Below are 15,069 nucleotides of genomic sequence, written 5' to 3' on the forward strand. Positions count from 1 at the left end.
CCACCAATGGAAGGGTATCTCGAAGGAGGAAGGGGTGATGGAAAGAGACTCGGTTACTCTGGGAAATGATGCTGGAGAAAGAAGCCCAGAGCTGCCAGGGAATCCAGATAGAGGTGACTAGCTAGAGCAGAGAGCTCTGTGTAAAGGGGCGTATCCCCAGGGTGTAGCCCCGCCCATTCCCGCCCTCCCCACCCCCTGGTCTGCCCTAGCTCCTGGCCTGGGGGTTTCGCTTTCAGTCACCAAGTAGAGCGCAGCTGAGGCACTAGAGCTCCAGGCGCAAGGGCGGGAGCCACCGCTGCCCTTATGGCGCCCTCCGCCCTCTGGATCGCGCTGGTCGTCGAACTGCAGCTGTGGGTCACCGGGGACACAGTGCCCGCCAAGGTGGGTGACTCTTGGGGTCATGGGGGACAGCTGCGCAGCACAAAGTGCCCATCCCAGCTTTTGCACAATTCCGGGACAGCACGAGAGGCCATCCCATCCCCAGCAGACACGCGCCACACTCCTCTGGGGACCCACTGGGGACCTGAAACCTGGCACGTTGGGAGCCTGGGGTGGTACTCGGTTCCCAACAGCCTCATGTTCCAGAAATACCCTGTGGCTCTCTCCGCGAGCTTGGTCAGGGCTCGAACAATACTCAACCAGGCTCAGGAACACTGTTCAGTCTTGCGAAGTCCCTTCTGTCCCGCGGTCTGGAGGTGGGAAGGACGGGCCCACTGCCCCACTGCCCCACTGCTTGAGCGGGTTGCGTCTTCTGAAGACTTCCGCCTCTGAGCCATGGTATGTCTCTTTCTCAGCAATACTGGGATTGCTAGATGACCACGGGGCCAGGCGTCTAAGTAGGCGCCTAATATAAGAGACCTTTGGGGAGTGAGTCACTTCGCTGTCACCCAGATTGCTTCCATGGATCCGCCTGCTGTGTTCGGGGGACCATTTCAGAATGTTCTCTATGTACTGGCCGAGAGGGCAACTACCCAAGGAACCTCGGGGGAAAATGAAAAGATTAAAGATCCCAGTATCCGGCATTCATATTACTCACACAAGAACAGGCTCACTTCTACAGAGTGTTGTTTTTTTTTTTTTTTTTTTTTTTTTTTCCTTCCTGTCTCCATTGATTGTAAAACAGGGTAAAAGAAAGCAGATCACGGGTACAGAAAAGTGAGGCCCAGAGAAATTACCTTTTCTGAAGGGCGTAGAGGGAGCTTGCTGCACTGATATGCCTTCGCTCTGCTCCGTGTATGCTTTCTGCCTCCCAAGCCCACCCTGATGGACAGGGTGTACTTACCTGACTGCAGGGAAGCACAGGGAGGCAGGTGGCTTCTCTAGTGTCCGGAGATGGCCCCAGACCATTTGCAAAGGAATAGACTCATCCTCGGTGGATGTAGGTCCTCAGGGAGGTGTCAGGGATGGACTCTGGATCAGGACAGTCCCAGTTCTGAAAGCTGAGTGTGAATGTGCATGGCTGTGGTCAACAGCCTGGCTGGGAATTGCGCTCTGAACTCCAAGGAAGGATAGGTCTTTGGGCACTGAACTGGGGGTCTGTCCCTCCGGCCAGAGCATAGGAGCTTCTGTACAGGAAGGGGACACACAAGGCTCTGTGGGATTCAGGTGGAATGATTGTGTGGCTGAAGGTGTTTCCTTCACACTTCCTTCTTTACCTGACCAGTTCCAGGTCAGCTTAGACCTTCTGCTAACATGGCCATGGACTCTTAGCTAGTCTGCTTCAGTTCCGACTCCCACATATCGTCCTTGAACAGAGAGATCTTGCTCAAGCCCAGACATCCCTATCTGGGAAGCCTCTGTGGCTCCTAGTGATGGAGGCAGAACCCTTCCTTGCCTTCCAGGTATTCCAGGCTAGATGGAGGTATCTGTGCAGCCTGCTCACATGAACCTATGCTCTGTGAAGCTGATGACCAGGTGTCTGCCATTGTGCATGTGTGACCCCCTGCACACATGTTGTCTGAGTCACAGCCCACTTAACACTTCTGAGCCTTTTGTAAATACCAATTCTCCAGAAAGGCCTGTACACTTCACCACCACCACCACCACCACCACCACCACACACACACATACACACTTAGACATGACCTGTGTCTCATCCACCTCAAGGGCAGGAGGGACCCAGAGCTAAGAACTATGCAAGCCTTGCCATGATTGACTCCACAGTAGCTCCTGATTTGGGACACTTAAATACCAGATACTGTGTTGGGCACTTTGTCAGAGATTGGCACTGAAACTTCCCTTCCAGCTGTTTCTACAAGGTGGGTACCGTTGTTCCACTGAAAGGTGTGGGAATGGGTGACAAGCTGTGACATTTGCCAGGACCACAGAACTGGGAGGTGATGGGGACAGATTTGAAGGCAAGTTGCTGGCCTGATTCCCAAGATTCTTTCTTCAGACCTTCCCTTACCTGTATCCCCACTCCTACCCTTATTATGGGACTCAGAGATACTGTGTGTAGCAGGACTGGGCAGCAGAGAGAGCCCTAAGTCTCATCTGAGTAGGTTCCAGGGGCAGCAAACTCTCCTCACCCTTCACCTATTCAGTCTTTTATTTATTTGGCAAATAAATTCATGCGAGGCAGGGTAGGGGAGCACTTGTTCTGGTCTTACTTAACCTGATGTGTATGGGACTCTCAGGGCTGAGACCTACTGCTTGCTGCTCGAGCCAGAGTCTGTAGCATCCGAGGCTGGCCCTGGAGTGGATCAGGTACCTGCAGTACTGCTGAGCCTGAGAGCTAGCTCGCTCGCTCTTTCTTCCTTTCCTCCTATCTCTGTCTTTTGTTCGCTGACTGACATCCTTCTGGGACATCTGTATTGTGACTGAGGATGTGGCTTGGTATTGGGATCTTCAGATGGCAGTGGTCAGGGACCCTGAGATAGTGGCATCAAGTCTCCTGGCATTCGTCTATACATGCTTCACACACTACCCACTGGCCAGCTCTGAGAAACTACCTCCAGAACCTCAGAAGCCACATGGCCAGAAGGTCGCACACTTCGCAGACTTGGGTTTTTCTCAGAATTGCCCTTGTTACATGGGTTACATTAGCTTTTGTTTATTCCCCACCCCCATCCCCATTCGTGGTAATAGAGAATTTGCTTGGCTTTTTTTTTTTTTTTTTTTTTTTAAGATGGTGTCTTCTGTAGCCCAGGCTGGCCTTCAGACCACTATGCTGTTTAGGATGACCTCGAAGTCCAGATCTTTGCACATCTCCAGTGCTGGGATTACAACTGTGTGCCATCAGCACTTGACTTATGTAGGTCTGGACGTGTGTCCCTGCATGCCAGGCAACACTTTACCAGCTGGGCTACATCCTGAGGGCTTGTCTGACATTCTTGGGTTGAAAAATGGCCTGGCGCAGTGGCAGCTTCCTGAAGCATTTGTCAGTCTCCAGGGCTGGGCAACACTTTGACACTTTTTGTCCCTTGCTACCCAATACTAGCCAGGGTAGCTTTGTCAGGAAAGGGGAGAGGTCACCTAGGGTGTCTTTGTGGGGAAGATGGGAGAAGTTTGCCACCATGCCTGACTTAGGTGTTACAGTTCTTGATGTTCTTATTTACAATTTAATCACAGCACTCCAGGTGGTACAGGCAGGATTATCAGTTCAAGGCCATCCTTGGGTACATGGGGAGTTGAGATAACCCTGGGCTTCCTGAAAAACCGTCTCAGAAGAAAAAAGAAAAAGAAAAAAAAAAAAAAAACCAAAACCCCCAAAACATTTGGCTAAATGTCAGAGATATTCGGCTGACCTTTGTAGTGACTTGTGACCCCATTTTACAGCCAAATGTGTCAGGTTGGTGGGCAGATCCAGGTTCTGGTGGCCTGCCTCTTTCAAAGTATCTCTGGGTTTCTCCTCACTGCCATAGCAGATCGGATGACCTAGAGATCCTCTCCCTTAATAGCTCACACTTCCTACCTCTACCTACCCTGGGCTATGATTAGGCCATCCCAGTGTCAAGTCACACAGATGTTAGCCTACAGCCTTCTTCTGCTATCCAGAGGCTGTGTGATCAGAGCCTCCCTCGTTCCTCTGTACAGTGGAAACACACCCCTGGTGGTAGCCAGGACTAAGGCTTTGAAGTCATTGGTGTCTGTGTGAGCCAAAGGTAGCTGTCCCGGTTGGGTTATATGCAGTGCTCACAGAGAGGAGGGACTCAGGCCCTCATCAGTGGGAGCCATATGTCCCCAAAGCTTAGGCATCAGATACCCAGTTGCCCCAAGTTCCTGCTTGAGTGAATTTGCTGCTGAGCACCCCAAAATCAAGTTCCTTCCTGTCACCTTTTCCTGGTGTACTTCCTGCCCTGTTTCTTCTGGCTGGGCCCCTCAAATCACTTGCCTGACTGGAGTCTGGGACTCTGTGTAGTAGCAAAAGCTATATGGTCAGGGAGTCACCATCTCACCCTTTCAGTGGCAGGCACTAAATGTCATTTGGGGACGATGAGGAGTATGCATGATGATGTTGAAAGAAACACTGAAGGCTTTAGCTTTGTGCTTGTCAATCTGTGAGTCGTGACCCCCTTAGGCATCATGGGGGCCACCAAGACCACCCTGTATAATTTACATTATGATTAATAATGGTAGCAAAATTACAGTTATAAAATGCCAACAAAAATAACTTTATGGTTGAGGGGTCACCCGAACATGAGGAACGGTATTAAAGGGTCGCAGCATTAGGAAGGTTGAGAACCCCTGTTCTAGCTCATCCCTACAAGTCAGTAGATCCCAAGCTCTCTCTACTCTCTTCCTTCTGCATTTGTGTGTGTTTATGAGTGTGTGTGTGTGTGAGAGAGAGAGACAGAGACAAAGACAGAGACAGAGAGACAGAGAGACACACAGAGAGAAAGACTAAGACAGGAAAGCCGTCTTCTGAACTGAAGCTTTCCAGTTCCCTATGCCCAAGTGACTTCTAAGACAGTACAACCTTGAGGAAGGATCACAGCCTGAATGTTAGTAGAGGAGAGTTTAATGGATTGCTGTGTGTCCTTGCTCAGGTTATTTAACCTCTCTGAGCCTAAATCTTCAAGCAACACTAGTCTCAATGTTCTCTCAGAAGGGGTGGAGCTGCCAGTGATATGAATAACAAGAAAAAGAGCTGATTTCTTTTCCCCTTCTCTCCTTCCCTCCTTCCTTCCTTCCTTCCTTCCTTCCTTCCTTCCTTCCTTCCTTCCTGTATGAGCGGTGTGCCTGTGGCATTTGTAGGGATATTTGCCTGTTTGTAGGTGCATGTCTGTGCCTGAATTGATATTGGATGCCATCCTTGATCGCTCTGCAGTTTATTTACTTGACACTGAACCTGGAGTTAGTCTAGCTAGCTGGCTTGTTCTGGGGTCACTGACTCTGCCTCCCCTGTGCCGGGTTTATAGTTAGCAACCTTTATGTGGGCTCTGGAAGGTCCCAGCTGTGGACCTCAGGCTTGTGGGCAAGTGTGTATCCCGGGAGCCATCTCTCCAGCCCGTCTTACTCACTTTATCCTCATTTGTTTTGGCTAGAATTATTTCCCTGTCTCAGGCTCCCATGGGCATCACAATTTAATGGCTGCCTTTCAACTTGCTCGAAGCTGAAGTGCTGATGTCCCAGGCAGGCCTGTAAGTCTTGGGTTTCCTGTTCCTGTCCCCTAGAACTTAGTGCCTTTGATATGCCAACAGTGAGGCATGCCCTCAGATGCTGAGGAAGTCAGACTTGCATAACAGCGAGCAGGACCCGCTGGTAGCCTCCAAGCTCAAGGAAGCCCAAGTGGGAAGGGTGTTTCCTCAAAGAAGCTTTCTGTCACCCATTAGAGGGGACACCTTATTTGGTGCTGATTCTGGTCTGATAGTGTCTCTTGTCCTAGGATGCAGGGCAAGGGCTTCGGGTTTGGGGTCCACTCCTCATGTGGGACAGGGGCTCTGCAGCTCCGGGACCTACCCCTTTGATGCTTATACACATTTTTTTTTCCACCATGGGACCTTGTGATGTCATAGCTGACAGTGACACCATTGTGGTTTGAACTGCTTAGCTGTGAGCCAAGGAAGAGGAAGCTGACTTAGCTTACCAGCAGGAGGTAGGGGAAGAGAGTGTCCTTGCACCCCTAGTGTGAGCCATGCTAAGGCTCTGGTGGTGGGAAGGTAGCTGTTATGTTCCAATCTGTAGCTCTGTCTGACCCTTACCAGCTTGAATCAGGTGATGGCAGACTGCCTGACGTCTCTAAGGTCTTCCACACACATCCTGTTTCTTCTTGTTTTTTTTATTTTTTGTGAGTGTGTGTGTGTGTGTGTGTGTGTGTGTGTGTGATGTTTTGTTCTTTTGAAACAGGGTCTTGCTTTGTAGCTTTCGGTTGGCCTGGAACTTGCTTTGTAGGCCAGGTTGGCCTTGAACTTATACCTTATAGAGATCCACACATCTCCGGTTCCCCAGTGCTAGGATTAAAGGTTTGTGCTACTACGCCAGGCTCCGTTTCTACTTTATAGAGGTGGAGGGGTTAGGTTTATGGATGCTATGTTGTTCCTCATTTAAGAAGGCCTGCTCCCAGCCCACACGTTCAGTGTAAGAGGCTTGCAAGAAGTCACAGCCTGAGTGAGTATGCGCTCCTGTTTAAACTGGAAAGTGACAGCATCCAGTGACCTGCTCAGGGGTGCTGGGTCCTTACGAGGCCTAGAGAGTCACCACTGTTCTCTTTGGGAGCCTGGGCCTATGTTGACCCAACCCCTCTGTCAAGACACAGGGAAGACTCTCCACTCACTACCACCCATGGTGTTTGTCAGGAAGGCCAGTGCAGGTTGTCTGGTTTTGGCCTTAGGACCATAGTGACCTATGTGACCAAAACTGAGTCACTTTGAAGTGGAAAGCTGAGTGGGAAGCGACTTAAGGGTAGTCTTGCAGGCCATGTACAAAGACATTTTTTGTTCTCTGGGGACAGCACAGAGGCTGTGGGTCCTGAAGTCTGCTATGACTTCCACTTTGGGCCAGACCGAGTTGGGCCTCCAGTTCCCTTCCTTGTTCTGAATCTCCATTGCTCCAAGCCTGGCCAGGCCAGTGAGGCCTCTCAGAGCCAGCATTGGAATCCAGGCCTGTGGCTGTTAGACGCTGGATGGAAAGCTCAGTTGCTTGGAGCAGAGGATGGAGTGTAACTCTGGACTGGACAGTGGATCTATGAGGAAGGGTTCTGGAATGTTGACTCAGATTGTAAAACCCCTGCCAATGCCCTAGCTATGCCCTGTGCCTGGCCTCCCGCTGCTGACCTACGGCCCCGCTTCTGTCTACAGCTCACAGAGCCAAGGTTCCTAATGAGGCTGTGACCAGCTGCTTGCTCTCAGGCTGCCTGAGCCTCTGGCCATGAGCCTGGGTCCTGCTGCTTCCTGCTTTCTCTGGCAGGAGTCCACTCCCGACTCTTTGCCCCTCAGGCCTCCACTCTTGCCTCTCTGTGGCTTGGTCTTGTGGTCCCATTGTCTTGTCATCCATTTGATTATCCCTGAATTCTACCCTCCTGCAAGAATTCCCAGGGAACTTTCCTGGTCTTGAGTCCCAGAACATGGCAGACTGGAAATGAGTGGATAGCAAGTGGAGGCTGGAAGGGCCCGGAGCAGGCTAGACCCTCTAGCTGGGCAGGAGGTTTGCTAGAATCAACAAAGACTCATGAGACTGTGTATCTGTGGCCAGTTTGTGGAAGAAGTAATACCAACTGTATTAAATAATTGTTGGGGCCGGGTGTGGTGGATTGAATATGCAATCCCTTGGAAGGTGGGAGCAGGAAGATGGAGAGAGTTCTAGGCCAGCACTGTCTCAAAAAGAAAAAAAAAAAAAAAAGCTAGGCGGTGGTGGCGCACACCTTTAATCCCAGCACTTGGGAAGCAAAGGCAAGGTGGATTTCTGAGTTCAAGGCCAGCCTGATATACAGAGTGAGTTCCAGGACAGCCAGAGCTACACAGAGAAACCCTGTCTCGAAAAACCAAAAACCAAACCAAACCAAACAAAACAAAACAAAAACCCCAACCAACCAAACAAATAAATAAACAAACAAAAAAAACCCTGTAATTCTGCAGAATCTGCAAAACACTTTATTGTATGTAATTTTTTTTATCAGACCCAGAAAGCATGTACTGTTGTCAGGTTCATTCTACTGAAGAGAAGGGGAAATGATCTTTCTTTATTTGAAAATACAATGATCAGGCTGGTACTGGGGAGATGGCTCAGCGGTTAGGGGCACTAGCTGCTCTTACATAGGACCTTGGTTTGATGCCCAGCACTGACACAGTTCATTACCATCTGGAACTCTATTTCCAGGGGAACTGATATCCTGGGGCACCAGGCACACACATCAGTTTAAGAAAAACACTCATATGCAAAAAATTGAAAACAATAGCAATAACAATAAAGCGGTGAGGGAAGTGGTCCCAAGGTTGCTGCTCTTGCAAAATCTGGGGTTCTACTCCCAACACCTAAGTGGCAATTAACTGTCTGTAACTCCAGTTCCAGGGGATCGGTTGCCCATGCTGGCCTCTTCAGGCACCAGGTACACATTCCGTGTGTAGACAAACACATAGGCAAAGCATTCATACACATAAAATAAAAAGAAACTTATCATTTTAAATGTAACAATGTAAATTGTAGCAATGTAAATGTGAAAATTTAACAAATATAAAAACAAAAAAAAAATGCAACGAACAGGCTGGGGATACAATTGTGCAAGAAAGAAGCCATGTGTAATAAATTAATAATCCAACACAATTCATTAAAAAACAAGCCCCAAAGGATAATAATTCCTTCAAGATGCCTGCTAATTAGGGATGTAGTCTTGAGTTCAAAGCCAGACTTTCATACTGTTGTCTGGTGTCAACTAACACACTCTTCCTTCCCATAAGAAGATGAGGCAGCAGGGACCCACCCATTTGTTTGGAGGCAAGGAGGTGCTCTGGGGCAGAGAGTAAGTGGGCTGATCACCTAACCTTAGTGTGAAGGTTTAGAAAAGTTAGAGTCAGGGAGGCTGTGGTGGTGACTCAGGTGACATAGGGAGGACAGCAGAGGAGGGAGGGGGAGGGGGAGGATTGAGAGAAGAGAAGGCTGGAGGTCAGGGCATATTTTCCCCTGTATCCCATCTTCCATAGAAGCTTACTGCTCAGTCTGAGCTGGTTGACCTGTTTTGCTCATTTAATTTGCTGACCTTGAAATCATGATTTATCAAAGGATGAACTTCTCATCCTCCTGGCTCTCTGCCTCACTTACTGGGATTACAGATGTGCACTACCATACCTGTTTGCTTGTTTGTTTGTTGTTTGTTTTTATGCAGTGCTAGGTATGGAACTTGGGCCTTCATGCGTGTTACCAAGTGATCTGCATACCAGCCTTCTTTGGGTCACAGCCAGCTACAGGAATGGCCTTGCCATAATCACCCTGGTCGCCCACTCGGACTGGAGTGGACTTGAAACTGAGCTGATGTCTGTGATGTCTCCTGAGAGCCAGGCATATGAAGAGCTGGTACTTCGCATGGCTCCGGCAGGTGTCTAATAAACAGATGAAGCAATAATCAACAAAAGCAAAAGATTTAATTTCCTATCTAATTTCAGAGGAGGTCTGATGCACTGAATGCAAGAAGCCCTTCCGTGTTCAGCCCGTGGGGCAGCAGGCCTCTTCACTTGCCAGAGGAGATGAGAGGGCTAGGTCTTCTCGTGGTCTCCCCAACCAAAGCCCAGCTTCCATCCATAGGCTGCAGGGTCACACTTTGGCTACCACTCAGATGTGATGGTGGTTGGTTGAGGCCACTACATGGGCTGTGATCTGAATGCTGCCCTTCAGTTTCTGGGGACAGAGCCTTGTCCATTTCTTGACCAGTTCTCACGTGAGCCAAACACAGCTCAGTGAAGAGGAAATTAGAACTTTTGCTTTTGTTGATTAGCATAGCATCCACTTACTAGACACCTACCCTAGCCATGTACAGCATCCAGTTCTTCTCATTCACTGGCTTGGCTAATCATGACACTTCGTATGGTGGGCATGGCTCCATTCCCATTTTGTAGATGCCAAAACCAAGATGGAAGAGTAAGAGAAGGGGAGTCAAACCAGGTTCTCGCTCAGAGAGATAACAGTAGGGTGTGAGGGAAGACACAAGGAGAACAAAGAGTTAACTCAAACATGCTCTAACCTGGGAAATATAGAAACAGTCCTAGGCTGTCATAGGAGCCTCCTGGAGGGATCTGTGACTTCCATCTGGGGTTTGGGGGGTTTATATGAGAGAGAGGATGGTGGGGTGAGCCTGAAGAAGCTGAGGGGTCTGCTCTGCAGAATATGTGGTCAGAGGTAACAGCAGAGATCAGGGTGTGGAAGAGGAATATGGGAGTCGGATGGACGCCCTGCATCAAGTGGCAGGTGAAGGCTGGTAGCAGAGAAGTTTTTTTTTTTTTTTTTCCAGCCTGAGGGCAGCTGAATAAAGAGGGGCCAGTCCTGGAAGTAGGAAGGTGGCTTAGGTCTGTCTGCAAAGGGACATATGCTAGACACCATCAGTGAAGAGACTAGCTGGCAGAAGTTGCTCAGGTGTTAAGGAGAGCCAGTTGGAGATGAAGAAACCTGTATCAAAGGGCCTCAGGGAGATAGCAGAGAGGGTGGGGCATTTTCTGTCACTGAACCGAGTATTATTTGGGGGGAGAGCCCTTGGCATGTAGCCCAAAGCCTGGCCCTAAGAACCGGATCCCAGCGTGGGTTTCCTGTCTGCTGCAGCTCACTTCTAAAGCACATCACAGGCAGCAGTTCGGAGGAGGGATGTGTCACCCCTGGACCATCTACCTGTGATGTGGTTGATCCTTCCTGACGCCAATGCTCTTTGTTTCCATGATGGTTGGCAGGCCTGGCTGCCTAGGCCTTGCGTCGTTGTGACAGCTTGGCTTGATGTGGCTGTACCACCACAGTCCGTGGGGCTCCTATAAACCTCCAAGATCAAGACTTTAATGCACCTCCCACACCTACCATGCAAATGATGTGGTCTCTCTAGTGCTCGAAGAAAGCTTCCGGCTGAGTGGAGGGTCCTTAGGCAGATGCCTCTTTCTGTCTCCAAGAGCTGTCTCATTTGACCTAGGATGTAGTGGCCCTTTTGCCTGGAAACATCAACCAACTCTTAACCACTCTGTAAAGCAAGACAAAATCATAGGGCATGAAATATCTCAGTCAGTAAAGTGGATGAGCACATTCTTGGAATCACAGCACTGGGGACATGAGATAGGCAGATCCCTGGGTTCACTGAGTGGCCAGTCTAGCCAAATTGGTGAGCCACAGGCCAATGAGAGACCTTGTCTTGAAATCAAGGAGGAGAATGCACTAAAAAGAGCTTGACATCTCTTTCTCTCTCTCTCTCTCTCTCTCTCTCTCTCTCTCTCTCTCTCTCTCTCACACACACACACACACACACACACACACACACACAAATGCACACACAGGACGGCTCCGTGTCTTTGCACATACTCGCACATGTGTACCTGCATACACAGAGAGAGGTACATATGTTCATGTTCACCTTCCCTCTGTACCCATACATGCATGTACACCTGAACATACACAAACAGTTGTGCACACACACCTCTACTGAGACACACAAAGATCACGGGTCATAAAATTGCCAGAGCCGTGGAGGCTGATGTAGTTGGGACGAGTTCCCAGTCTGCACCTGCACTGAATCTCCTGCCTCTTTCATTTCTGCCTTGTGGAATGGGCTTTGTCTTAGTTACCTTTCGATTTCTGCGAAGAGACACCGTGACTAAGACAGTTGATAAAAGAAAGCATTTAATTGGGGGCTTGCTTACAGTTTCAGAGGGTGAATCCATGACTGTCATGACAGGGAACGTGACAGGCAGCAGCCAGGCATGGTGCTGGAACAGTAGCTTACATCTCCTTCTCAACTAGGAGACTGACAGAGAGGGAGAGGGAGAGAAGGAGAGACTCCTCTTGGAATGGGTTTTTCAAACCTTGCAGCCCACCCCCATATCACACCTTTTCAACAAGGCCACACCTCCAAATCCTTCCCAGAACAGTTTCACCAACTAGAGACACAGCTTTCAAATGTGTGAGTTCATGGGAACCATTCCCATCCAATCCAAAGGCTTGTACTGACCTCAGTGGTTTGGTTCAGGGAAGAAGGTAGGGAAATTCATGTGAGTGTCCCCAGAATGGCGCCTCACACAATAGGCACTTTTTCTGCATATAAACCTTACCAGTCTTTCTAGCTTACATAAATGGTGGTGCTAGTGGGTACATACTCGTTACCATAATCTGGGAGCTCTTCCATGCCACCTTCCCTGTCTTGCTCTATACCAGCCTCAGTGATAGATCTGTGCCTAGCGTCTTGTCATCTATCATCCACTCACCTCTCAGTCTGTCTATCTGTCCATCCACCTACCCACCCATCCTGCCATCCATCCTTCCTTCCATCTCTCCATCCATTTATTCATCTTTCCATTTCTCATTCCATCCATCCATCCATCCATCCATCCATCCATCCATCCATCTCCACCTCTCCCTCACTTCAGTTTTACACCCATCCATTTCCACATCTATCCATTTCTTTATCCATCTCCATCCATCTATCCTCTTTTCAGTCTTTGCCTATCAGGTACAGTAGGTGATTAAGTCTTCCCTGTTCAGTAGGTGGCTCATTCTTACTATAGGTGTCCAGTTCTGACCTGGAGCCTTGTTTACTTTTTGTTTTTTTGTTCATTTGTTTGTTTGTTTGTTTGTTTGTTTGTTTGTTTCAGACAGAGTTTCACCATGTAGCCCTGGCTGTCTTAGAGCCATGTAGACCAGGTTAGCCTCGAACCCACATAGATCCTCTGGCCTCCGCCAACTGAGTGCTGGAATTAAAGGCATGTGCCACTCCACTATTCCCTTGCTAGAGGCTTTATCTTTTGAACAACTGGCTCACATAAACATGCTGACAGCATCAAGTGCAGTTGGGTTCATTTCCTCATTTTCAGTGCTGGATCCCCGAGGCCTGGGGGTGAGGGTGAATCTGCATCTCTAATTTAAAGCAAAAGATTAGTCCTCCCCAGCCTTGGGAAACTCAAGACTTGTTGTGAGCCCTCACCACTGCCCCCATTCCCACCCCCATCCCACTGCTGTCCCTGTAGTGGCCCTGAGGTCCAGCCCCCGGGGCTATGTTTTGGGGCTTTGGGTAGCTCTCTTGCAGGAGTGACCTTTTGTTCTGCATTGCACAGGGGCTTTCTGTTCCTTCTTGTTTAGTCCTGACAGAGATTGTGGCTTCTTCTTCTTTTTTTTTTTTTTTTCCTCTGTCCAGTAGAATAAACAGGCCTGGAGGTTGCTGAGGGAGGCATGGGCCCCTTTGCCAGCTGCTGGAGCTGGGGTCACACATAGCAGCAGGAGAAAGCACCAGAGAATTTATTCATAGTGAAGCTGGGGTCAAGGAGGCCCCTTGTTCATGGGAGGATCAATGAGACAGTCCAACTTGGCTGAGGCAAGGCCCTTTCCCATCAGGCCCTCTGTGTCTGGTAGGAAGTTGTTCCTAGCCAAAGCAGTGTTTCTCTGGGCCGCCAGAAGCTGCCCAAGCCACAGATGAGTTACCACCCACCCAGGGGATAAACCCCAGGGCTGACAGGGATAGGGTTTCCATGAGATGCATGTCACCTACAGCCCCTGTGTGTGGAGCAGGAGGCTGCTGTTGGAGGAAGTAGAGGGGGCAAAGAGAAGGCTTTTAGTGAATGAGACAAATAGTTTCTCCGGGAAGCCTAGTCTGGGAGTTTCGTTGGGGACACTCAGGCCTTTCGTGTCAGTTAGCATTCTGTGGAGTGATGGGTACAAATGAGCTATGACACTGATTTCTGGGGTTCAGGGCTCCCCTAAGTCTGCTTGTGTGTGCCTTCCTCACCCCCTTCTCTCAACGTACCTTACTTTCTCCATAGGATGGGATAATCAAACCACATTGAGTACAGGAGAGGAGTCTCTGATCCCTGGGAAGAATTCTTTTTTCTTTCCTCTTTATGAGCAGTGTGGCACCCTAACTAACCCAGAGACTCTCCCCCTTAGATGTGAGAGGGTCAGCCAGCCACTGATGTACCTTTGACCATGAGCACAGTGAGGCCCCAGACAGTGTGGAACACCCTTACAGTGTGTGCTCAGATGCAACTGATTATTTTGTCATGAAATGGAAGGGGGAAAGGGCCAGAATAGTGTGTGTAGGCATGTGCACACGTACTTGGTGGAAGAATAAGAAAACAAAACAATACCTCTCTGACTCTCCACCTTTATCTGGGGAGTCAGGGGATTCATGCAGCTGTCCAGAGGGTGACTTTTCCAGACTGGGTACCCAGCATGGTTCTGCGACTTCCCTCCCCCAGCTGTCTGCATGGCCTTCCTGAAAATGATTGCCCCGTGGGGGGTGGGGGACTCAGAGATAGGCCAGGACTGCGGATGCATTTATGTTCAGGCTCCTGGGTCCTAGTGCCCAGGGGGAGGACCTTGCCTCAAGGAGATGACATTAGAATCACTATCCTACTCAGGGTAGCAACTGCTGATCGTCACTCTCTTCTGTCTGACTCTGGGAAGGAGAGCTCGCAGTGCAGTCTCAGAGGGGCCCCCATCTGGGGTTACTGGGTGAGCATGAAGACAAGGCTGGGAGCTGCATTGGGTTGCTTATTCAGGGCACAGCCTGGGCGGTGGCCTGAACAGAGATGCACTCTGAAGGCACGAGTGTGTTTGGACTTTGGCCAAAGGAAGCATGAGACAGCTAGGGCATTGTGGCAGGACCAGAGGAGCCAAAGACTGTCCACAGCAGGGAACTCCAGTCCCTTGAGTCATGGCTTCTGGTGGCTTTCAGCTGTTATCACTGAATGACTGAGGAAAGAAAAACTTGGTAAGCTCAGAAGTCACTCACTTCACAGCACTAAGCCAGGTAGCTTGATGCTCTCCCAACACAGCTGGAGATGGGGAGGGGGAAGGCAGAAAGAAGAGCCACGGCCCACAGGTCATGGGAGTTTGTGCAGTCTGTACAGACCAAATGAGCCTAGGAGTAAGGTCGGCATCTTCTCTGACTGGCTTGTTTACAACTGCTTCTCAGAGACTGATCTGTGCCTTTGCTGAGCTAATTGTTGGATGTTTTATGTA

The 15,069-nt window shown here is 49.6% G+C and overlaps 1 protein-coding gene across 2 annotated transcripts in view; it reads left to right on the forward strand.

Moving 5' to 3' along the window:
- Positions 1–205: 205 nt before the first annotated feature.
- Positions 206–15,069, forward strand: part of Tnfrsf1b (TNF receptor superfamily member 1B) — a 32,300-nt gene continuing 17,436 nt past the window's right edge. For both annotated transcript variants that reach the window (XM_034504159.2, XM_034504160.2), the window contains exon 1: positions 206–381. In XM_034504159.2, coding sequence (XP_034360050.1) covers positions 304–381 — 78 coding nt within the window. In that variant the 5' untranslated portion in view covers positions 206–303. The remainder of the gene's footprint in view (positions 382–15,069) is intronic.

The sequence above is a fragment of the Arvicanthis niloticus genome, chromosome 5 (genome assembly GCF_011762505.2).
Source record: "Arvicanthis niloticus isolate mArvNil1 chromosome 5, mArvNil1.pat.X, whole genome shotgun sequence".
Lineage (NCBI taxonomy): Eukaryota > Metazoa > Chordata > Mammalia > Rodentia > Muridae > Arvicanthis > Arvicanthis niloticus.